At 52.9% G+C, this 23,381-nt stretch overlaps 2 protein-coding genes across 6 annotated transcripts in view; one reads left to right on the top strand and one right to left on the bottom strand.

The window, feature by feature from the left end:
- Nucleotides 1-3,030: 3,030 nt before the first annotated feature.
- Nucleotides 3,031-10,421, top strand: ZNHIT3 (zinc finger HIT-type containing 3). 2 transcript variants are annotated; one of them, XM_045984771.1, is made up of 6 exons: nucleotides 3,031-3,574; nucleotides 5,655-5,898; nucleotides 6,005-6,036; nucleotides 7,325-7,411; nucleotides 8,393-8,470; nucleotides 9,854-10,421. In XM_045984771.1, the coding sequence occupies exons 2-6, from the start codon at nucleotides 5,813-5,815 to the stop codon at nucleotides 10,033-10,035; spliced, it is 465 nt and encodes a 154-aa protein (XP_045840727.1). In that variant the 5' UTR covers nucleotides 3,031-3,574; nucleotides 5,655-5,812; the 3' UTR covers nucleotides 10,036-10,421. The 2 variants fall into 2 exon arrangements, with proteins under 2 accessions (XP_045840727.1, XP_045840726.1); XM_045984770.1 differs by having other exon boundaries at nucleotides 5,591-5,898.
- A 133-nt stretch (nucleotides 10,422-10,554) lies between these two features.
- Nucleotides 10,555-23,381, bottom strand: part of MYO19 (myosin XIX) — a 32,072-nt gene continuing 19,245 nt past the window's right edge. For all 4 annotated transcript variants that reach the window (XM_045984750.1, XM_045984753.1, XM_045984751.1 and 1 more), the window contains 13 exons: nucleotides 21,893-21,966; nucleotides 21,079-21,200; nucleotides 20,812-20,925; nucleotides 20,381-20,557; nucleotides 19,924-20,076; nucleotides 18,774-18,881; nucleotides 17,796-17,866; nucleotides 15,926-16,029; nucleotides 14,119-14,291; nucleotides 13,855-13,984; nucleotides 12,628-12,713; nucleotides 11,889-12,191; nucleotides 10,555-10,984 (listed from right to left, as the gene is read on the bottom strand). In XM_045984750.1, coding sequence (XP_045840706.1) covers nucleotides 10,856-10,984; nucleotides 11,889-12,191; nucleotides 12,628-12,713; nucleotides 13,855-13,984; nucleotides 14,119-14,291; nucleotides 15,926-16,029; nucleotides 17,796-17,866; nucleotides 18,774-18,881; nucleotides 19,924-20,076; nucleotides 20,381-20,557; nucleotides 20,812-20,925; nucleotides 21,079-21,200; nucleotides 21,893-21,966 — 1,744 coding nt within the window. In that variant the 3' untranslated portion in view covers nucleotides 10,555-10,855. The remainder of the gene's footprint in view (nucleotides 10,985-11,888; nucleotides 12,192-12,627; nucleotides 12,714-13,854; nucleotides 13,985-14,118; nucleotides 14,292-15,925; nucleotides 16,030-17,795; nucleotides 17,867-18,773; nucleotides 18,882-19,923; nucleotides 20,077-20,380; nucleotides 20,558-20,811; nucleotides 20,926-21,078; nucleotides 21,201-21,892; nucleotides 21,967-23,381) is intronic.

Here is a 23,381-nt window from a genome sequence, read left to right as displayed (position 1 = left end):
TCTCTCTCTCTCTCTCTCTCTTTAATTTTTTATTTAAAGATTTTGTTTTATTTATTTGAGAGAGGGAGAGAGCACAAGCAGGGGAAGCAGCAGAGGGAGAGAGAAGCAGACTCCCCACTCAGACACTTAACTGACTGCGCTGCCCATGTGCCCCGAGTCATTTCTTTCTTTTCACTTTTCACCCTAGGCTGCTAGGAGGAGCCAAGCCATCCCTCCAACACTTTGTTTAGAAATCTCTTCAGCAAAACAGCCAGGTCCATCCCTTGCAAGATTCACCTTTCACAAAACACGGGTCACAAAAACAATTCAGCCAAGTTCTTTGCCACGTTACACCAGGGATCGCCTTTCCTTCTGTTTCCAATAACACGTTCCTCATTTCTGGGCAACCTCACCTGACTGGCCTGCGTTGCCCCACGTTTCTACCAGCATTCTCTTTGTGACCGCCTAGGGATTCCATAAGAAGAGGGAGGCTTTCTCTACAGCGCTCTTCTTTTCGCTCTGAGCTCTCACCAGAATTGCCCGTTAAGGCGCATTCTCAGCAATGTAGACATCTCGTTTTCTAGCGAGCATCTCGGAACTCTGGCCTCAGCCTGTTGCGCAGTTCCTGAGCTGCTCCCACATTTTTCAGTATTTGTTATGGCAGCACCCCACTTCTTAGTACCAATTCTTAGTCCACTTGGGCTGCTATAACAAAAATACCAGAGACTGAGTGGCTTAAACAACAAATGTTTATTTCTCATAGGTCTGGAGAAGGCTGGGAAGTCCACGATCAAGGCACACGCAGATTGGGTGTCTGGTGAGAACCCGCTTCCTGTTTCACGGGCCACCGTCCTCCTACTGTGTCCTCACATGGTAGGAAGAGGGCAAGAGAGCTCTCTGTCTGGGGTCTCTTTCACAAAGGCACAATCCTATTCACGAGGCCTGCATCCTCATGACCTTACCACTTCCCAGAGCCCTACCTCCCAATGCCATTACATTGAGGGATAGGATTTCAAAGTATGAATTTGGGGGGCGGGGCACAAAAATCCAGACTCCAGCAGCCTCTTTCCTTGCCAGCACTGGGTATTGCCAGTCTTTTTCCTTTTCGTCATTCCACTCGGTGTGTGGTGGTATCATTTCCATCTGATCTTATTTTCCTTTGGCTTTTATAACTTTCTGGTGCAGACCTGCTAGTGAAGAATTCTCATGGTTTCTGTTTGGACTCTTTATTCTGTCTTTATTTTTGAGAGGGGGGAAGGCAGTTTGGGGTCTCAGTTTCTCCGCTCGTTACTGAGCGGAATTCCTGTGCATCTCGGTCACATGGATATGAGGTTGGTGCAAAGCCCAGATCCACTCCCTGTCCACATGGGACCCTGAGAGGCTTCCTGGAGAATCTGGCTGGGAAGTCCTGATTCCTTTGATCTCTGTCCTGCAGAGTGCAAGGTGGGATCTGTGTGGATCTGCAAGTGGGAGAGGGTGTGAGAGAAGTGTGAGGTTTGGGTGGTAGGATATGTTTATGAAACAATGGTGAGTTCTTTCGTCTGTGCCTTCTCAACAGCTCTGGGACTGGGAATAATGCAATTATTCCTTTTTAAAAATTAATTAATTAATTAATTTTTCAGAGTGGGAGTGTAAGAACGGACAGTGGGAGAGGGAGAAGCAGGGAGCCCGATGGAGGACTCGATCCCAGGACCCTGGAATCACGACCTGAGCCAAAGGCAGAGGCTTAACTGACTGAGCCACCCAAGCATACCAATGCAATTATTCTTTATCCCTTTTGTTGTCTGGAAGTTCTCCTTGAAGTCTAGTCGTAGGTCAGACTGTTACTATCTAGAATTTGGGAGTGAATATCTCTTCACTGCTGTAAGATAACACTCAGAGTTGGAAACAACCACTCCATTCCACCTGAACCTCAGGCCTCCTTAATTTGGTTCCCACCAGCAACCTTACTCACTTTAACGTCTGAACTACTTAGATACCAGAGGAGAAATAGCGGTGGAGGAGCAGATGAGAATGAGGCAGAAGGCCCTCAAATACCCCAATCTCAGACACTCCTCCTGGTGCTGACCCTGGGTCCCCCATGCCCTGGGGAGGGATAGAGGTGTTACAGCTGTAACAAGAAGCTGAGATTTGAGGGGCGCCTGAGTTGGTTAATCGGCTGCCTTCCCCTAGGGTCATGATCCCAGGATCCTGGGATCGAATCCTTCATTGGGCTCCTTGCTCAACAGGGAGCCTGCTTCTCCCTCTGCCTCTGCTCCCCCTGCTTGTGCTCTCTGTCAAATAAATAAAATCTTAAAGAAGCAGCAGCAGCAGCTGAGATATGACAAGGCAGCAGAGAGCCCAACCTTAGGCACTTCTTGCCTCTGATAAGCAGAACATGTAGCTTAGGTTGGGTGATTAGATCGCTCAGCGCACCCCATCATGGCACTGGGGAAGGTGCAGGGAAGTGGCTCAGGCCCTGGTTCGTAGGCCCATGCTCCCAAAGCACGGTTAAACTTTCATCAGTTAATGTGGGTGGCCACCTTGCAGCTGGATCTCCACCCTTGGAAATGCCAGGAAGCGTTGGGCGTAAGCATCAGGGAGTTGCCGCTGGACAGCCAGCTGCAGTTGGAACCCTCTGCTGATAAGGGTCTTGCTTTTGTGGAGGAGACGCTCCTGCCCATCCGGTGGCTGGCTTCAGCACCGCGCCCTCCACGCTTTTCCTGCGTCTTGGCGATGTTCGAGGTACATACTGGCCAATGCCTGGATTTACCCTCCCCTGTGCAGCGAGACAGCCTTGGCTCTGACGGGGAGGGGGTGTTTACTCCAATCCAGCTCGAGTTCCAAGGCACCAGGCCAGTCTGGACCTGGAGCGCCCTCTGGCGGTGCTGAGCGGCAGGACTGGACCTCCACATGCAGCACCAGGCTTTGGTCACGGGAATGTGCTGGACAGCGCCTGCGGGTTGGCAGAGCTCTGAAAATCATTCTATCCCACCCCTCTCCAGGTCGGGCTTGGGAGGCTCGAGGCAGCCTTAGACAGCTTCTAGGATGGGCTTGGGGGGGGGGATCCAGGGAGAATCAGGGTGCTGCTTAGGGTGGCTACATCAGTGTGGACTTGCGTTGCTGGGCCTGGAGTCTTATGTGTCATTTTTTTCTGAACTGGCCACTGCCAAGAAGATCTATACTGGCCTTGCTTGGCCTTTTGATGTTCTCCAACCTCATCACCACTGCTGAGCCACCTTCTTTCCTGGACATTGGAGCAGGAAGGGTACAGCTGTTTTGGGACACTGTGGGGTCTCCCAGAGTAGAGGGAAGGCTGCCTTTACTGTGTGGAATGTGCATGGGAGGTATTCCAGAAACTTTCTTTTCACTGAAGTTACCATCTCTGGACCCAAAGGTAGAGGAATAAGCGTGGTTTGGATGTGGGTGACATGGGGTTGAGCCCTGAAAATTGTGGAGACTCTCCATGGCCTCAGCCTCCGAACACAACTCACAGGAAAAATCTGGAATGGGTGGTGGTGATGTCCACAGTCAGCAGATTTCTACCAGGTGCCAGACAGGGCACAGGATTCAAGCGAGGCCTGGACAAATCACTGACCTTCTCTGGCCTTCCCAGGTAAGCGTGGACCTTCTGGGATGGTTCTGGGGTGGTCATAAGTGTTGAAGAATACAGGGGATGCCGCTGATTATTGGGTCAGTGTGGACATGTCTTAGATTTCAGGCGAGTCCTGGTTTACCCAGGGACAGTGTGGAGCAGGTCAGGATCCATGCCACTTCAGCACTAAGGGCCTGAACAGCATCCCCGGGAAGGTTGGGCAAATCCAAAGTAGGGATTGATAATGGCCTAGGCCCACCAAGGGTGGCCCATAGAGGCTGACAGGAGAACCCTTTTGGAGGGGCCTGAGCTTCGGGACCCTGGCCTTGAGGGACTTGGGGGCGACACCTGCACTCCTAGGGTTGGTACCTGAGCTCCAGGAGTTACAGACTCTGGGTTATCAAATAACCCTTTGTAGTGCTTCAAATTACAAACGTTTTAAAACATTCAATCTATTTATTTACATATATATTCCACGTAAGTTACAAATCCTCACTTCTGCCACCCTGCTAGAACTCCATTTCTCCCTTGATCCTGTTTTTTTTTGTTTGTTTGTTTTTTTGTGGGTTTTTTCTTTTTTAGATTTTATTTATTTATTTGACAGAGAGACAGCAAGAGAGGGAATAAAAGCAGGGGGAGTAGGAGAGGGAGAACAGTCTTCCCGCGGAGCAGGGAGCCTAATGTGGGGCTCGATCCCAGGACCCTGGGATCATGACCTGAGCTAAAGGAAGACACTTAATGACTGAGCCACCCAGGCACCCTGATCCTGTTTCCACCAATAATTCAGAGTTACTTTGTTTTGAAGGTAATACCTGTTTGTTGGTTTTCCTGGCTAAGTGCTGGGCTAGGCTAGTGGAGGTCACTGTCAGACGTGTCTCCAAGGAGGGAGGTAGATACCGGGATGGAATCTGAGCGAATCTGGGATCTGGTCCCTTCATGCCACCCAGCAGGCCCAAGCCTGCAATCATTGAGACTCTGGCTCCGCTCTGATTACATACATTTTTACACATGGTTTTTTCTCTGCTTCTCGGCAGCTCAGGACAGCAGGCCTGCACATCCACACTAATAGGTGAGGGATCTCAGAGACTGTAGAAGTCACATAGCCAGGGAGGGGATTGAGCCAAGACTCGAACAATTGCTTTGGTCCTACCAGGTTATCTGCAAAAACAATGACAATCGTGTGGAGCCTTTATAGTAGTGGAATCCTGAGGGCTAATAGGCTCGACACAAGGGAGGAGGGACTTGGGAGTGAGAATGACTTATGGCCCTAGGTGTGCGGTGGCAGCCCTGGTTGGGCTGGGCGGTGTTAAGGGCTTCAAGGAGGCACAGGCTGCTAATGCCATGACTGTTTCTAAAGCCTGAGGTGCCACTCAAGGCCGGTCGCAGTTCATCTATCTGGACTCATTAGGCCAGGATCCCCTCCTTTGGGCCAGAGCTCGCTCATCTGTTCCATGACCAAGCCATCCTACCCAGGGCTGGGACTAGGTTGAGTTAAGTGAGGAGCCTAGAATGCAAGATTGGAAGAGGCATTCGCTCTCTGGGCCGTGCAAGTGCAGGCTAGCACCGGCAGGACCCTAAGACGGTCTCCTCCTGCCACCACTCTAAGCTTTGAGCTCATAGAGGGCAGAGACTGTGCCTGCTACTGCCTTGGGGCCCCCAGTCCAGCATCTGGGCTGTGTAGTGCTGATGCTTGGAGCTCAATAAACATTTGTCAGCGGCCAAGCCTCAGCTTTCTTTCCTGAGAGAAAAAGGCCTTAAGCAGGGAAGAGCGTTGTGTGTGTCACTCAATCTAACCGATTCTGGACCAGGGTCTGGATTTCTCATTTGCTAGATATAAGCAAATGGAATGTCGAGGGGGAGAACCCAGTGCCCTTGCAAGAATTAGAAAGTCTAAGTCAGGGGCGTCTGGTTTTTCAGTGGGTTAAACGTCTGCCTTCGGCTCAGGTCATGATCCCTGAGTTCTGGGATGGAGTCCCGCGTGGGACTTCTTGCTCAGTGGGGAGTCTTCTTCTCTCCCTCTCCCTGCCACCCACCTAGGGACGACTGGGAGACCTACTCCGGGAAGCCCAGGGATCGAGTGTATCTACTTTCTACTTATCAGGACTGGAGCAATGAGCAGGATCAGTCTATTGCTTTTGACTGCCGGTGAGTGCTGCGCGCCGATTGGTCCCTGTTAGGGAAGCGAGGAAAAAAGGGCGTGCACGTGGGACTCCCGGTCAGGGACTGGCGCGTCCGGTGAGAAGAGGCCGTGGAGGGATTATGGCGTCGCTCAATTGCAGCGCTGTCGTCTGCGTGATTTGCTTGGAGAAACCCAAATACCGCTGCCCCGCCTGCCGTGTGCCTTAGTGAGTGCCGGGGTCGTTGGGAAGGGGACCGGGCGGGGCGGCGGGGGTCCGGGCGGGTCCGCGCGACTTCCCGGGCTAACGCGGCCCGTGGCCTCTGTTGTTACAGCTGCTCCGTGACCTGCTTCCGGAAGCACAAAGGTAAGGCCCCGGAGTCTCCCCGCGCCCCGGAGCCGCCCCTCTCCTCGTGCGGGCAGCCCCCACGTCCCTCCCGGCCTTGCCTCCCCCAATCCTGTCGGAGCCCCAGGGGGAATCTCTGCCTGTGAATGCTTCCCGGGACTTGGACCAGTCAGAAACTTCTGCTCTGCCTTTCCTCCTAGAGACCGCCCCCCCCCCCCGCCCCCTTAAAAATAGGTGACTGCTTTGGCCGTCAAAGTCAGCCCTAGTAGTTTCTTCTTAGTATTCTCAAAAGCTGCGCTGGCTGCAGTACGGGGCTATCTGGAGCTCTTTCTTCACTGTGTGGGCCTGCTGCAGCCAGGGGTTCTTCTAAAATGCACATTTGAGTAATTCACTCCCTTGTTGAAAACTCCAGTCTCTCTAGCAAAGGGAGGCGGAGGTTCTTAGCCTGGGTATTGCTGTCCGTATGGAGACACATTGTGAGAATGTTTCTGTTGTGACAGTAGCTAAGGAGGGTTGGGGGCACTTCTGGTAATTGGTGTTGGTGCAAATAAACATTCTGTGGAGTGTGAGACCGCCTCACACCGTTAAAGACCTTTCCAACCTGAACATCACAGTGCCTTTGATGAGAGACACTGGTCTTGGGAAGAAAGGGCAGCCTCCCGCGTGGCCCTCTTCTGCTCTTGCTTCCTTCACTTGCACCCCAGCCACCTGCCAGTCCTGCCCTGTCAGTTGCTAGTTGCGTATCACTGTCCTTGCACGTGACCCTATTCTTCCAGGGTTCTGGTCCAGCTGTAGACCTGTCAGCAATGCTCTTTCCACCTGGCAGCACCTTCCCTTTGTCTTCCAGTCCTCTCAGGTGACATGGATCGGACTCTTATCTAGGTCTCTAGCTGCCATCCCTAAGGCTTAACTCCTTGAGGCAGGCCTGATGACTTTCATCTGTGTCATCCCAGCGGCATGTGGTATATGTAAATTTGGTATCTGAAACTGCTGAGAAAATCTTCCGCTAATTGAAGTCAGTGCGTCACTTAATCTTGGGGAGAGCCCAGTGAGGTTAGGCGGGGTAGGGAGCATGGGGACAGCTTTCAGGTTCGTGAGGCCTGCTTCTTCCATCCTCTGCCAGGCCCAGGGTTGCTTGTTTTCTCGGTGCTGCCCTTTGAAAGGATCCCTCACTTTCTCTGCATCCATCTCTGTCCCCCCGCACGTCCCTAACCACATACGTATTTCCCACCTAGAGGCTGGCTCTGTGGGGCAGTGTGGCCTTGTCACCGAAGTGGAGGTGATGTGCATCTGTTTGCGTCTCTTTCAGAGCAGTGCAACCCCGAAACTCGTCCTGCTGAGAAAAAAATAAGGTCAGCTGTTACGGCAAAAACTGTAAAGCCCACAGAAAACAAAGGTGGGTTGCTTGACTTCAAAAAAATTAACCTTGAAAGGGTTTCAAGGTAATATCTGAAAGGAAAGAGATGTGGGTTGGGACAGGGAGTCAGGAAGGATGGCTTAAGAACAGCTTCCGTAGCCCAGAGCACGAGGAGTGGGGGCCCCTGTTGTGTAGTCTAGAGCAGCCTGAGGGCACTGTTAAGGACAAGAAATAAGGGTGTGAGAGGCAGCTGGCTGTGGTGTTCGGGGGTAGGGGGGACCCTAATGACATGACCCTTCTCCAGTCATGGCTTCAAGTCTCCCTCCCTGGGCCTGGCTAGAGCGTCGGTTCACCTGAGCCAGGCTCATGTGGGAGGCTGCCTTGGTCCAAGCTCCCCTTCCTGCTGCTGGGGGCACCTCCCAGCTTACTGTGGGAGCACGCTGTCATCCCAGCCATCTCTACAGACTACAGTCTCTCCTGGGTGTCAGGCACCATGCCAGCCTCTGAAGGCAGCCCCTCCTGGTGCCAGCAAAGAGGTATTGAACATTCATAGCATGGGATAGCCTATTTCTGCCCTTTGAGAAACCTCCTTGTTGGGTTTAGGCAGTGTCAGATATTTCTGACTATACTGAAAACACAAGGTATTCATGTTAGCAGGTTTTTACCGAGCACCAAATTTTTTGGCCCCTGACAGGGCTGGAGCCATAGAGAGGAGAGCTGGGGTGATAGGGATTGGAAAATCAGGCTCCTGGCCTAAAGACCAGACAAGCACATAGAACAAACATGTGAACACACACTATGGTGCATTTGTTAAAATCCCCAATTCTTGGCTTCACCCTCCTTCTCCAAAAAGAGGAATGTTGGTAAAGTCACAAATTCCAGACAAGGTCATTTCTGTTTTGTCAGTACCTGCTTCCCCTTGCTGCTGTCACCGGTGTGCACTTTTATCTGTTGGAGTTGTTCAAGTCTGGCGTCCAGGCTTGTTTCTAGTCACAATTAGTTTTGCTCTGTGTTCCTCAGATGACGACTCTGTAGCTGACTTTCTCAATAGTGATGAGGAAGAGGACAGAGTGTCTTTGCAGAATTTAAAGAATTTAGGTAAGTGTGTGTGCTTGTTTCTTCATCAGCCACTAATCTATTTAATTCAATGTATAGAGTCTGATTTTTTTTTAAGTTACTAAATACAGGTGACCCTTGGACTGCACAGGGATTAGGACTCCCCTTCTTCCGCCCTGCAGCTGAAAATTTGTAACTTCTGACTCCCCCAGAACTTATATACTGATAGCCTACTGTAGACCAGAAACCTTACCGATAACTTAAGTTGATTAACACACGTTCTGTATGTTACATGTCTTACATGCTGTATTCTTACAATAAAGTAAATGAGAGAAAAGACAGTGTTAAGAAAATCACGAAGGGAAAATACATTTACAACACTGTATCGGTTGGGGAAGACTGTGTAGGAGTGGACCCGTGCAGCTCAAACCTGTGGTGTTCAAGGGTCCCCATAACGGAGTGTGGTATGCAGAGCCCTTTGGCCACCTGACTCTGTAAACACTCAGGGCTTCCACACCTCCCTGCCTGGAATCCTGCTGGTTTTGTGGGTTGGCAAAGTTCTCCTTCAAGGCTTGGTTCAGGTTACCCTTCCTCACCTTAACTTTACTTGACCTTTTGTCTTTCTCAGAAGCAAGCACTTTCACCTTCCCATGGGGCCTGGAAATACACCACTCGTACTTGATGGTAACTTCTCCCACACCGGCCTGTAGGGCAGGGGCCTGCACTTACTCCCACCTCCCCCGTGCTTCGTATGTGATCTGGTCACTCCAGCAGACAGATTTTTAGAGGGACACAGATGTTCATAACACCTGGCGTTTTCGTAGGCCTGCACGGTCAGGCCTGGGAGCAGTTTTGTGACGTGTGTGATTAACGGGCCAGTGTGGTTCCTGCATGTGGGAGGTTTTATTTCCGTTGCCTGAGGCCCACCCTGCCGTGCACACGGTCGCACGGCAGTGAGGCCGAGGGCGGGCGCGGACGGTTTTATAAACTGTGAGGCAGCAGGCAGATGTCCGTGTCTGTTCATTGCTACCAAGGCTGCAGTGCCAGGGCCGCGAGCTGGCTTTCACAGCGCTCAGACTGTTTGGTGTAACTCTCCTCACCCGGGAGAATCTTCAGGCCCATGAAAAACAGAATGTGCCAACAAATTCATGTTGTTCTCTGTTATGTGCTGGTATTTTTTTCCTAGTTGAAATGGCATAAAGTTAAATTATAGAGATCCTGAAAACAAGAATTTGACGCCTTTAACTAGGAGTTCAGCTGCTCTGGTGACCTCACCTTGTTAACGTGGAACATGGGTTCCATTCTCGGGTTTAAAGGTTTAGGGGATGCAGCACTCTTGACGTGTACTAAACTGGACGCATTTAGCTTTTAGCTCTCCATCTGTCCCCACTTGAACTCACATCGACTTTCTCATTCGTTTTTCAGGCGAGTCTGCAGCACTGAGAAGCCTGCTGCTCAACCCGCACCTTCGACAGCTAATGGTCAACCTCGATCAGGGCGACAACAAGGTGAAGCTCATGCGAGCCTGCATGCAGGAGCCCTTGTTTGTGGAGTTTGCGGACTGCTGTTTACGGATTGTGGAGCCATCCCGGGAGGAGGATTCGTGAGCTGGACTCCCGAGCTGCTTGCTGGCACGTGCGCTTGCCCTGCCTGTTCCCCCCAGAAGAGTTAGTGTGGGGCCCTTGGCCACGGTGCTGACTTCCAGGCGGGCTGCACAAGGTCTGTGCCTCCGGCACTGTGGGCATGGGTTTCAGACGAGAGGAGGATACTCAAGGTGACGAACCCTTGATGGAGGGAGAACTTGACCTTCAGATGGTAGTGTTTAAATGTTTTAATTTTGGTACAGTTTAGACATCACATGATCGGTCAAGTTTCATACCCATTTTTAAAACTTGCTCACTGTTGCTAAATCAGGATATGGTAATTCTGTGGTAAATTGTATTGTTCATCCTTCTGTTACATTATTACATTAAATAAATCAACATTAAAAATAGGTTTTGTTCTTTTTAAAGAAACTAAATGCAAATATCCTAGTTGAAATTTGGGGGCTAATTTCAAGTTGACCCACCTGTTCTGTTTGCAGGGAATCAGGGTGCCCCACTGTAGTGATGGACTGCCCTGCTGTGTTGGATCTATTAAGGTAGTAAAATGGGGGACATCCTCTGTGGCCCTGAGGTTTCTTAGTCCTGATTTGCTAATCAGCCCAACACCTATCAGGGCCTGAGATATAGAGGGGAGCCCCAGGCCCCTAACGCAGGGGCTGCAACATGTTGCTTGGTCACAAGTGCTTGGAGTTGCTGTGGGAGTAGTTTGGCAGCTTTGTGTGGATTAAATGTCTTTGGCAAGGCAGCTGGCAGGAAAAGGCCTTGTAGACACAAAGGCACCAAAGGACTGCCCAGCCAGGTGAGGCTAGAAGGTGAGAAGACCTCACCCATGGCCCAGGCTGTGTCTTTCCAGCAGAATCTGATTAAAGCCAGTAACACTGTAGGGTGAGGGTTCAGGGCAGATGTCCGCGTATGGTAGTGGAGACTTCCTGCAGTGGAACTTGATCGAGCCCTAGGGAGAGAGAGAGACTGCTGAACACCAGATCCCAGGAGCGCGAGCCCTCTCAGTGCCCCCGAGCACCTGTGCTAGAAACACAGCGGTGTGGACAAGCACTGACAGCAGAGTCCCAGCAGGAGCAGGACTGAATAGTCCCAGCAGGAGCAGGACTGAATGCAGGCTTTTTGCTCATTCTAAACAAGTGGCAAATTAAAATACAACATTTTACTTCCATTCAGTCTGATGGACGAGCGAGCTCTCTTCTGTAAGAGTGTTGCCTGTCACAGTCTTAAGACTGCTTAAAACGGGCAAACAATCCCATTGCTGTTTATCTGGCTGACCCGTGTGTTGTCACGGAGATCTCTAGGTTCCGTCCTACAGTAATTCCTCAGGTACGGAAACTCGCTGTTTCCTTCCTTCTGACTTGTATCACTTAACCCTGCTGGGACCCCATGTGGCAGGTTGAGCATTAGCCCATTATGTGTGTGGGCTGAGTCCTCCGGCTGCCCATACTATAAAAACAGAGCTTTTGGACTACTGACTTAACCTGCTTGTCATTTGTGCAGCTGGAGCAGGAGATAAAGTAATAATTTGAGGATAACAGGATATTAACTTCAGTACTATTTGAGACAATAAGCTGTCATCACAACCCAAATTTTTAAAAAGTGGGACTAATTAAATGGAGATTTCAGAGGAGAAGCCAGAACACTTAGAGGCAGTTTTTAAAAAGTGGGAGGGCTCTGGAAAATTCCGAGTTGTAATGATGGAAACCACCCAAACCTACAGCCAGCTGGGAAGCTCAGGCTTCTGGCTTCCAGAGCAGGGTCAGAACAGAACTCCTGCCATGGAGTTGGGCTTTGGCTCCCGCCTTCTACAAGGAGGTGTGTGGGCAGGACTGTTGTCCCGTCACACAGCTTACCTGAGGCAGCGCTCGGATAGATGTGACACCAGCTTGTCCTTGTGCTGTCTGGACCAGGTAGCTACTGGGGTTCCCTGCAGGGAGCTGGAGGCAGGCCCAGACCACCAGCTTCCTCTGAAAGCCGCGGACCCCCACAGCTGCGTTGGCCAGGACCAGTCCCAGGGGCCAGAGGCGGATTATTGCTGCCAGGAGGCTGGTCTGTGTCTGTGGCAGCAGGCAGGAGCCCGTGGGAAGGCGAACTTGAGAAAAGTGTTTTTCTTCCACACCATCCAGTTCTTTCGAAGCAAGGAAGGCCATTCCAATCTTAAAAAAAAGAGAATGCCACTTTATAGCTTTCAATCTATTAGCTTTTAATGGAAACCCAAACTATAATAAGATAGCTCAACAAGGTGACCTGAAGGGCACAGGGCTGTTGAACAGCCGGACGCCTTCAACCAGATGGGCACCTTGTGGCCAAACGTCTTTGTGCCCAAGGCACCTGTGCTCAGGCCTCACGTTTGCTACTTTAAAAATAAAAGCCTTGAAATCTAATTGATACACTGTAAAATTCACCCCTTGAAAGTGCAGAATTCCATGGTTTTTAGTATGCTCCCAGAGTTCCTGATGCTGCCCTTTCTGCACCCCAGGCGCCCCAGAGGACAGGTGGTGTCCAGTGCAGTGCCGGGCGGGTGCTCCAGCCCAGGACCAATGGGTGCCAGCTGGCCACCACCCGTCCTGCCCACGGGAGTCTTATACTCACTCTCCACTTCCGCCACGCGCGCTTGATGACCGTGGCGGCTGTGTGCAGCCTCTGCACGTGTTTCCGAGCTAACCAGGAACGGATGGCTGGCAGGTTTGCCCAGAAACAAGAAAGTAAATGAAATGTTGTTAGAACTCTGCAAGGTTGGCCCTGCAGCCACGCCAGAGCTGCCCAGAATCCGCGCCTCCTTGGTGAACAGCCAGCCCGAGCTGCCACCTACAGGAGGGAACAAAGGCCCTCTGAAAGCTCTGGAAGGCCGCTCGGAGCGTCAGGCTGGGACAGACCACGTATGGAAGGGCAGCGGGAAGCAGGCTCGCCTCCACCTCAGGCACTGTCTGCGGCAGTGCCCAAGGAACAAGGGGGAAATCCTCAGCTCAAGCTACTTACTGGCCTTAAGAATTCATAAACAGAGACCCCACCATGTGCCCATGATGGTAGACTGATCGTGTTGCAATTTTCATTTCCTTCTTTTGCACTTCGAGTATTTTCTCGTTCTTTTACATTCAGAAAAGGAGCTATTCCATTCAATATTAATACATTTGGATTCTAGAAAACTAAAACGTTAAAAAGACAGATCCAAATCCTGTTATCTGACCAATGCAGAGTTCTACGGTTTCCTTACATGATTTTTTTAGGCCTGTAAACACAGAAACACACCTGAGGAAGGTGACATCGCCCTTGACATGCAGTTTGGTATCCTGATTTGAACATCACATTGGAAGTGGTTTTCCATTAAATTTAAAGTACTCTTCAAAAAGACTTCTTGGCTGTATCATAAGGTTGGTTCATGACATAGCCATGACTTTACTATGGTCAGCTATATGGGTGGTTTCTGGTATTTTCAAGATAAGACTTCTGTGAATGTGCTTCCTATGTCTCCTCCTTTGATAAATCAAATCTTCTAAACTCATTACAAGCCCTGGGCCCAGCACATAATGATCTGTCGTGGAAGCAAAGGAAAGTGGCATAAGCCACTCCCTAGGTCTAGGAAAGGGGACTTAAAGGCCATTTTTTAGTCTCTGCTGCCTACAGAGTGGCCTTACTTGTGGTGTGACCTAGTTTCCACTGAACTGGGGAGACAATGGGTGAGGTGGGTTGGAATTCGAATCCCAGTGCACCACAGGGTCGTGTCATCCATGTGTTGAGACTGGGACACGGCCCTGGCATAAGGGTCTGCAGGAAACTCAGATCATGCAGGGTCTGCACACAGGCCCATGCGCCTCCTACCTGCCTGGATGAGCACGGCCGCCCGCCTCTGCCTCTCCTGCTTGCGATGCCAGTGTCGCCGCCAGCTGCCCTGGATGCGGCGGGCACACTGCTCCAGCACCTGGGCGCGTCTGTGTTCCAGAAGCTCCAACTGGGAGAAGGGGTATCCGCTGAGGGCCTCAGCCTCTCCTCCCACTGCCCCGAAGTGGTTCCAGACCCCATGGTACTGAGGAGAGCAAGCGGCTGGCTTCGGAGCACTCCCCTCCTCACCATCAACCAGCTTACCATGGAGTCCGTCATGAACACCTTGGTCCTGCCACAGTGAACTGGGACTGGGGCTGGTGTGGCCTTAGCAGGGTCACCAAGTGTGGTTGCTGCCTGAGTCAGAGCTGGAAGAGTCTGGAGGATGTCCTGGAGGACAGCTTGCAGAGTGGCCGCCTCGGTGCACGGAGACCTTTCTGTGGAATGGGAGATGGAGGTCCATCAGCTCTTGGTCATCTACACACTTCTGTGGACTTGAGAAACCGGTTCTGGTCTCCCCACTACTCCATAGGCTTCTCTGCTCCTGTTCTTGCATCTAACCACTTCTCCACCCTTTTTGGGGGGAGGCCTCTAGTGCTCTGAGGAATACAGGAATCCCTACTTGTGGCTGGGCCCTGGGCTGGCCCACAGCCTCCATTCCCGTGGGTCTCCTGGGCAAGCTGGCAAAGGGCACTTGCTGCCTGGACCTCACTCTGGAAACCCAGGCTACTCTGCCAGCATGTGTTCCGAGGCCCCAAACATGCGGAGGGTCGAGCAGGGCAGCTGGGCCGTTCCCTCTGTCCCTGACCCCTCAACTCCCTGCCATGTGAGAAAAGGGCGAACAAATCCCGGTCCCAGGGAGGCCCACCAGGTGCCCCCGCCTGCCCTCCCGCAGCATGCAGGGCTGGCTCCTATAGAGGATTTACCTGAGGGCTCTGACCACCTTTTGCTGCCCAGTGCCTCTCTGGAGACAGAGGCTGCCAAAGATGACGCCGCAGACGAGAAACCGCAAAATCAACCAGGGGCGAAGGGGGCTTTGGGCACGAGACACAGAGCAGTAGAGCAATTCACGAAGAGAGGGGAAGCAAAGAAGTGGGGGAAAAGAGTGAAAGGCAAGTGACAAAACTATGCCCGAGAGAGGGAAAGCAGAAGTGTCCCAGGTCTGCCAGGCTCCAGGGAAGGACTGTGTGCATGGGAGCCACTGCTGCGGGGCAGGGGCCTCCCACTCTGTCCTTGGCCTCTTCTTCCTCCGCCTGTGCAGGGGGCTTATCCTACATGCCCCTACATGCTGACAACCCCCAAACCAGGGCCACACGCCAGACCTTCCCTTGACGTTAGAGCTTGCCGAGGGCTTTGCAAACGCCTCCACGGGATGACTCCAGGGACCTGGAGCTCAAGTCAGCCCTGTGGGGCTCAACAGCTCCCCAAACCTCTCTTCCCCACTGGCCAAGCACAGTCTGACCAGTTTCTTCCCAACACTGCCCATTGTGCCCACACCTGTAGCTTGACTCTGGCCAGCATTAATAGCCTCATTCCCATGGCCTGCCATAGGAGCCCACAGCGGTCTCCAGAAAGCGTGAGGCTGATGTCACTCTCTTCCTCCTCGGAGGTGCCTCCATCTACCCAGAGAGTAAAGTTCGGTTTCTGTGACCTGCCTATCACCCCAGTCTCAGCTCCACTTGCTCTCTGCCCTTACGGACAAGCAACTCTGGCCTGGAGTTCCTCACACACACAGTGCTATCTCCTGCATGCAGCCCTCCATCCAATTACCTGTCATATGGAATGCTCTTCACCTGGCCAATGCCATCCGTCCTCAGACACCACTTCCTCCAGAAAGCTTTCCCTGATTCACATTTCCCCAGCACTACCCATGGCGTTCTGTTCCTAGCTCTGCCTTTCCACTTTCCCCACTGTTTGTCTTCTTCTAGTCTGTTTCCCCTACTGAGCCAAGAACCATGAGAGCAGGGCTGTTTTCCTCTGCTCTGAATGCCCTGCCCCATTTGAGATGGCTCAGGATAGGCGCTCGGTCAACTGTGGTTGAACATGTGACTAGCACATGGGCCCCACTCACCGGAGTGCCCTTCAGGAGGAGATGGACTGTGGGGGCCAGAGGATGTGCGAGCACAGAGCCTTCTCAGTACTTCATATCGTTCCACGAAGTTCTGGTGAGGGATCCTGGAAGCCAGAAGAAATGAAGTGACTTCATTTGTGAGCCTGGCACAGAGCTTGGGGCCAAAGGAAGTTCCTTGATTTAATCTACTCAACAGTGGAGCGAGGTGCTGCCCTCAGAGTGCCCACAATGAATGGATGCGGTGTGGTTCTGGAGGGAGGACTGTGGTCATTCATGGAAGCCAGTGGAGACCATTTTAAACTGGGTCTGCTTTTCCTGCCACGTTGATCTGCCCAAACGTTCATAGGGAACTTGCGGCCTGCCTCCTTCCAAAGGGGCTTGCAGGCTTTTCCCCAGCTGGATGGCTCCCGGCGCGTATGCAGTCAGCCACATCTGTGGCTTCTCACCCCATAGCCTCCCTTGCTTCCTCCTGATTTCTCTGTTTCCCTCCACTGCAAAACTTAAACTGCTGGTGACACCTGGTATCTGTCTCTACCTCCTCCCCGAGTCTGGCTTCTGTCCCCAGCACTGTTCCCATGTGCTTCTTGTTGCAGCCATCAGCAAACACCATGCCACCAAATCCAGCAGGAGTGCTCTGACTGGCCTAGGGAGGTGCCCAGCCGGCCCCCGTCTTCATGCAGTTCTCTCAGCCCCGGAAACCCCCGTGAGCCTGGCTTCCTCCTTCACCCACGACTCCTGACAAGTTGCCATTGCTCATTTCTTGTCACCTACCCTCTCTATAAATGTGAATGTTCCTCAGGGAACGGCTTCAGAGCACTTCTCTCTCCCCACCATGATTTCCTCTTTGCTCATGATGAGGACAAATGCTCACGCACTCTAGTTCCCAAAGCTCTGGGCCCCAAGCCTGTCTTACAGCCGCTACAAACATGATAAGGTCACATTCCTATCTCTCCTCCCATCCCACCTCCAGCCTGTGCCTTCCCCAGACATCCTATCTCAGGGAACTGCCCCCTGATGCATCCATTAGCCTCAGATGGAAGCCTGGAAGTTTCCTGTGTGACCTGGAAGCTGACTGCTCCCCTGCCCATACCCTATGGTTAACCAACCCACAATCCTGTTTCTATCAGAAACCATTCTCCAATTTCCCCCATTTCACTACATTTTTCAAGGTTGCCCCCTCATCTGGGTCACCATCCTGCCTGCACACCAGCAACAGCCTTCTCAGACATGTCCCTTCTCTCCTACCCCTACATCCAGCCTCCACACAGCAGCCACAGAACATGAATGTGAGGATAGCACTCTCTCCTCTCAACATCCAGCAGCTTCCAGGCCCTGTGGACAAACTGCCAAGTCCTTGTGGGGTCCGTGCAGCTGCTCTCCTCCAGGTCTCTATGCGCCCGTCACCTTAGCATCTTAGTTCCTAAACTGGGAGCTTTGTGCTTACTGTTTCCTCCCCCAAACCTTTCCTTAACAGAGGCCTGAGCTGTTTAGAGGGGCCCCTCCCTCAACAGCCCAAAGATTCTTTTCTCCCATTAGTCTACTGAGCAGCATTTTTTTGTTTCTTCCCTAGCACTGATTAACTTTGTACTTCTTGTATGTCCCATAGGAATGTATGCCCCAAGAGGCAAAGGCTCACCTTCCTTATTCACTGACACTAGAAACAGTGCCTGCTACAGAACAGTACACAGAAAGCGAACGGATAAACAAAACGAACGAGTGAAGCCCCTTGAGCTCCAGGTTGACCTCTGCAGACCTGCTGCTTTCTCTTCACTTCCACCTCCTGCTCTGGGCTGGGCAGCTCTTGTCCCGCTCGAGTCCCAGGCTCCACCCCAGCACTGGCCCTGCCCCATGCCTGGCTCGGCCCACTCACCGGATGGGGAAGCCAGCAGCACTGATGTGGATGGTCTCCACGAGGCCACAGGCCTCCAGCTGGCTCAGGACCTACAAGGGTGGAGACAGGATGGGCAGCTGCGGCACGGGGCCAGCAGGTCAGAAATACCACTCCTTCTGCCCTCTGAGGCCTTACCCTGGCCTTGGTTGGTATGAACCTGCAGGCTGTCCAGAGGTGTGGCTGCTGGGGGTCTACTCCTTGGGACCTCAAGATCATCTCCGTGCTAGAAAGGGTCCGGGCGGCCCCAGTACCCTTATCGGATGCCTGGCTTTGGATGCAGCTGAGGCAAGTGCTGGTCCTGCTTTTGTCTCAGCCCTCCAGGCAGTGCAGAGGCTCTGCCTCACCATGCAGCCCAACCCAATTTGTTTTCTATTTATTTTATATTCTGCGGACAACAGAGTAAATCACAGCCGAGAGGGAGGAGAGATTATACTGTAAAGGTTCTTCGGGACCTGAGTGGAGAGATCCTGGCCTTCAACCCTAGACCACTTGGCTGTGGAACCCTCTCCAGCACTGTGCAGCACTCAGACCTCATCCACACCTCAGAGCCCTGTACCTTGAACAAAGGGTAGCTGCTGGCTGACTGCATTCGTGCAAATCAGCAAAAACTTGACAGAAATGGCTGCACTGTGCTGACTCTAAGGTGATGCAGGCTTTCAGCGAATCGTAAGAGTCCCCTGTCCCACAGGGCAGCTTCGGTCTCAGCAGGGCACAGCCGGCGCACAGAGCGTCAGACGCAGGGGGACATCTTGGCTAGCTCTTCGTGCCGTGCACAGACCATGAAACCATATGTGACCGTGCTGCTGAAGCAGGGAACACAAGACCCCCTCATGTGAGACTCAGCCTGAGACACGCGCTCTGGTCACTCCATTTGGAGGGTTAAGTTCTGCCTTTCAATCCCTCGGGGCCTCGGCCAGGTAGAACTCGCTGCAAAGCAGCTCCAGCTCTGTGAATTACCTCCTCCTGGAGAAAGCTGTGTGCCTGGCCCTGGCTGTTGGGCTTGATGCAGCGAATGTAGTGGGGTGTCGTACAATGCAGAACCTGCAGAAGCTGCTCCAGGGAGGCCTGCAGGAGGGAGACTGTGGGTCAGGCAGACTGGGGCTGCTGGCGCATGTCGGCTGGGCCCTGGTTAGTGACGGCCTCCAGCACCCCCGGCGGTCCTCACAGCCTGGAGAAGGGGATGCTCCCGGGCCCTGGGACGATTATGGGAGGTGCTCACGGAGTCTACGCACCTTCCTGGCCTGACCTCCCACTGCTCCTCACCCCCTGCCTCCAGGGATCTTCCTGACCTACGATCTTGTACCTGGCTGGTCTCTGCTCCTCTCCCCTAACCCTCACCGTACAATCTTCCTAGAAGAGCACCATCTCAGAAGCCACTGCCACTCATTCAGGCAACAGTTGTTCTCATGAAGCCCATCCTGTGAGCCGAGGGAGCTGTGCTGGGGTAATGAGATGGTCAATCTGGGGCTCAGAACCCAGGGTCTGACACCTACATGGGGTGGGCCCCCCTCAGTGGCGTGTTTGAGGCTAGGTAGGAAAGTCCCAACAAAATCTGGGCTCCACGAGGTGTTTCCTCTAGGAGGTGATGATCAGGCTGAGGTTTGGAGGAGGAGAAGGAATCAACTAGGGCAAGGGGTATGCAGGGTGGGAGTTCAGGGGCAATGGCATGGGAAGGGGAACAGGCGTCCCAGGAAGGGGGAGCAGAATGTGCAAGGGCTGAGAGGGGGCAGAAAGCAAAAGGTGCTGGAGGAGATGGCCAGTCTGCTAGCCAAGGACAGCTGAACCAGGACGCTGGAGAACTGGGAAGGAACGGGGCACAGAGGTCCAAGGAACTATTGCTTGTCCATGACCGCCCTATCAGCAGTGGGTGAGAGGCCCTCACTGTGCCACCCACAAGATCCTAGGCTTTCAATCATGTCAATTATATGTCTCTTTGTCAGTTTCCCATCTCGATCTTCCCTGTGAGGCTACTAACTCCATGTGGATGGGATCATGTTTCCGTGACTCGTCAGTGCTCCCCAGCACATAGTACCAACCCCGGGAGGTGCTTGGTAAGTATATGAGATTGATGAGTGAACCAGGCACATATTAGCACCCCCAGACCCACCTTGAACTTGGACACCACAGTCAACACAGGGGCTCTGCTCTGGCCAGAGGGCTCCTCCTGGGCCTTTTCTTCGGGGTCAGTAGGAAACAGCACCTTGAGTAGGGGGTCCTGGGATTGCTGTAGGAGCCTGGTCAGCTCAGGGGGGACAGGGTCCTTTTGGAAAAGGGTAAGGGCAGCAGGTAAGGGCAGGTGGCATGCACCCATGTGGTGTGCCAGTCCTGCTCACCAGGGCCCCAGAAGATGGCTTCACGGGAGCCCCACTGTGACAGGAGTCATTTCTGGGCAGCTCATCCCTGATTATCAGGGACCTCAGGCAGGTAGGCCTAAGAAGTGACTTTGGATTCTGGGAGGATGTTCAGGAGAGAGAGAGTGCATGACCGGAAACTTCCATATATGTGCAGCAGTAACTCAACACCTCATTTCATGCAGGCCTCCCCAAGCCATGGCCTGGCCTCACCTTGTTCTTCTCCACCAGGCCTGCGGTGTGGTACTGCACGGGTCCCGCGTAATGCAGCAGGACGAAGCTGGGCTCCCGGCTGAGCTTGTTGTGGCCTAGGCAGGGGCTGCCCGCCAGCGCACTCTCGATGCGGGTCTGGAGCTGGGCTGCACTACTTGGCCGATTCAGGCGGCATTCCTGCATGGGATGGGATGGGCGGTCAGGCACAAACAGGAGACGGGCTCACCACAACCCTCACAGTCCCCACGCCCTGTGGCTCCCACCAACTGCAGAGTTGTCACAGAAGCATCACAGTGACACTGAGAGGGAAGGAACATAGGGACTAGCAAACCCATTTGGCAGATGGGAAGACAGAGGCACAGGGGCACAGTATAGTCTCCAAGACCCCAGAAAGGCCCCACTCTGGTGCTCAGCACACTAGCTGACCCTACCTCGTTTATGAGGGAACAGATGCTGATGGGACTCCCCTCGATGAGATCCAAGCAGGTCTGGTTGTCCTGGTAGTTGACAAATGACCACTCCAGGCCCTCGACTGCATATTCCTCCTACGGAACAAAGATGGCAGGAGAAGGCAAATGTGATCTGAGGCCAAGATGGCTCATCCATGGCTGGCCTCAATACCACAGCATATTCCAGAATGGCATCAAAGGAACGAAAGGCTCCTGGTAAGCCCCTGGAAGGAGCTCTCCACCCCTCACCTGTTGGGCCCTCAGGTAGTGAGCCACAAAGTGCTGCTGTAGCTTCTCGTTGGCATAGTTGATGCACAACTGTTCCAGGCTGTTGTTGGGAAAGGACTCAAATCCGTACACATCCAGCAGGCCTGAGAGGATGGGGGAGAGCCCATGGAGCGGCTGCCCAGGCAGGAGGAGTATTGTGGGGACTGTGGAAGCCCGGGGCGAAGGCGCACGCTTGGCAGCCTGGAGATGGGAGTTGAATGAGCATGACACCCGGCAGTGGGCACAGCAGACACCCCACCTTGGGGTGGGGCCCATCTCCACTTCATGGCCCCTCAGAATTCAGAGCAGGAAGAAAGGCTGAATGAGGATTGAGGGGCGGCCTAGAGAACATTTTCTGCGTCCAATCCAATTTGGAGGGCCTTAATCTCACCAACCCAGCTGGTATCTAGAATGCCACTGTCCCTTGAGCAAACTTCCCATCTTTGAGCTTGACTTCCTCCCCTCCCTGACTGTCCCACCCCAGTTCCAACCATGTTGGCATGTCCCCCACATCCCTCTAATCTAGCTATCTTGCCTCTCCCCTCACTGCTTTCCTGAGGCTGGACCAGGGTCTCAGGGGAGGAGAGGCCCTCACAGACAAGACACCATCCGAGTCTGCCTGGAGAGCTACCGATGGGTCAGATGTGGGCACCGAGAACACGAGCCATCTTGACCAGACATTGGTGGCTGAGGAGAAGGGAGTGCACAGAAGGTAACAGAGCTGCCCGGAGTCGCACAGTGGACACTATGGTTCTTTTTTTGAAGGAGTGCTCCTGGAAAGGTGAGCCCCTGCTACCTATGAAAGTGGTCCAGGAGGCAGGGTCTGCACAGATGCTGCTATTGATCACGGACACCAGCCAGTCAAACAGCCTGTTGGGATGGGGATGGAGGGAGAGAGGACTCCGGTGAGAGGTCAGGTAAGCCTGAGGGGCAGCAGCACTGCTCCTCCAGCCAGGGTGCCATGCTCCGAAGGGCCCGTATCCCAAGCCTGGCAGGCCAAAGGGTCAAACATAGACGTGCCTGTCCCTTGACAAGACAGAAATCTGTCTTATTTTGCCAGCACGCTGAACAAAGGACAAGACCCTGAGCCTAGATGGGGAGTGCATCTCCCATCAGTCACTTGGCCGGACACTCAGCTGGTGTCTTGATTAGAAGGGAAGGAACTGATGGGCAGGCCTGCATTAGGCTTGCAAAGAACCAAGTTCATTAGACTCCCCTGCAAAACTAGACCTGTAGTGCCTAGAGCTCGAGACCCTGCCACATCCCCCCAACTCAATCCCGCACAAGTGGCCCCAAGTGGCATCCTGTACTCTGGACCATTCCCCCCTACCCCCTAGAAGACAAGGCAGTCACTGTCCTGGGGACATGTTCAGCACTGTGTACGGTACTATTAAGGGGCCTCTTTCTCATAGTTTTTCTTAAAGTGACTGCTCTGCAACTTACTGCAATCAGGCTCTGGTTTCTGTTTTTGCCACAGGGGACTCAAGTACCCATCTGAGGTACTAGACACAAATGACCTGATGATATAGTAACCCTGTATGAAATGTTCTATTTCACACAGGCTCACTCTGTCTGTGGTCATCATATTTATCTTTTCTGCTCATTTTGCAGTGACTTGACACAAAGGCTTTAAAAGTCTTTGGCCTGAAATCAGCTTTGGGGCAGTGGGAATGAAGTCTCTTGCTGAACTGGGGTCAGCCAGAGCCCAGATGCCATGGGCCATTTTCATCTCAGTGGATCTTATTTCCCCAGAAATGCCTCTTGAGAAGTTCACAAAAGTAGGGGGACCCTCTCTCCCCAGGGCCCGAGTTCCCATAAGCACATGCATACACTCGGTCCCATAGTTTTGGAGGATTCTGGGCCCTTCACGCCTTTACTTGGTACCCTCAAGGTTCTCAGAAGTCAGGGTGAGAAATCAACCTTAACCACATGGCCAGAGGGTGGAGATGCCCAAATAACCCACCAGGGAAAGGCCAGGACCCCACCTTTACCATGTTCTGGGCTCGCACTTGCAGCACACTATGCTGTGCGAGACAGTGGGCCACACTCTGCCTCCACCATCTATCATTATCCCCAGGTAACATAAAGACATGAAATACGAGGGCACATGGAGACAGAGGAGCCGATTCACCCAGAAGTCTAAGCCTCGAACTGTGACGGCCCCAGATCTCCCTCCAGGTCCGCTCTGCCAGCAGAGTCAAGCAGGCTTTCCTCACCCATGGCCAAGGGCAAGGCAGGCTCCTATGCTTTCATAATGAGCTGAACCTTGCCCAGACTGAGGCAAC

This window comes from Meles meles, chromosome 18, assembly GCF_922984935.1.
Source record: "Meles meles chromosome 18, mMelMel3.1 paternal haplotype, whole genome shotgun sequence".
Classification (NCBI taxonomy): domain Eukaryota; kingdom Metazoa; phylum Chordata; class Mammalia; order Carnivora; family Mustelidae; genus Meles; species Meles meles.
The sequence above is the reverse complement of the archived record's forward strand: the minus strand, read 5'-3'. Positions and strand labels throughout refer to the sequence as shown.

What these genes read in the sequence shown, in the direction of transcription:
- ZNHIT3 (XM_045984771.1), top strand. Translation starts at nt 5,813, where the DNA reads ATGGCGTCGCTCAATTGCAGCGCTGTCGTCTGCGTGATTTGCTTGGAG. An exon ending in CCCGCCTGCCGTGTGCCTTA is followed by an intron (nt 5,899 to 6,004) that starts GTGAGTGCCGGG and finishes CTGTTGTTACAG; the next exon opens with CTGCTCCGTGACCTGCTTCC. An exon ending in AAAGCCCACAGAAAACAAAG is followed by an intron (nt 7,412 to 8,392) that starts GTGGGTTGCTTG and finishes TGTGTTCCTCAG; the next exon opens with ATGACGACTCTGTAGCTGAC.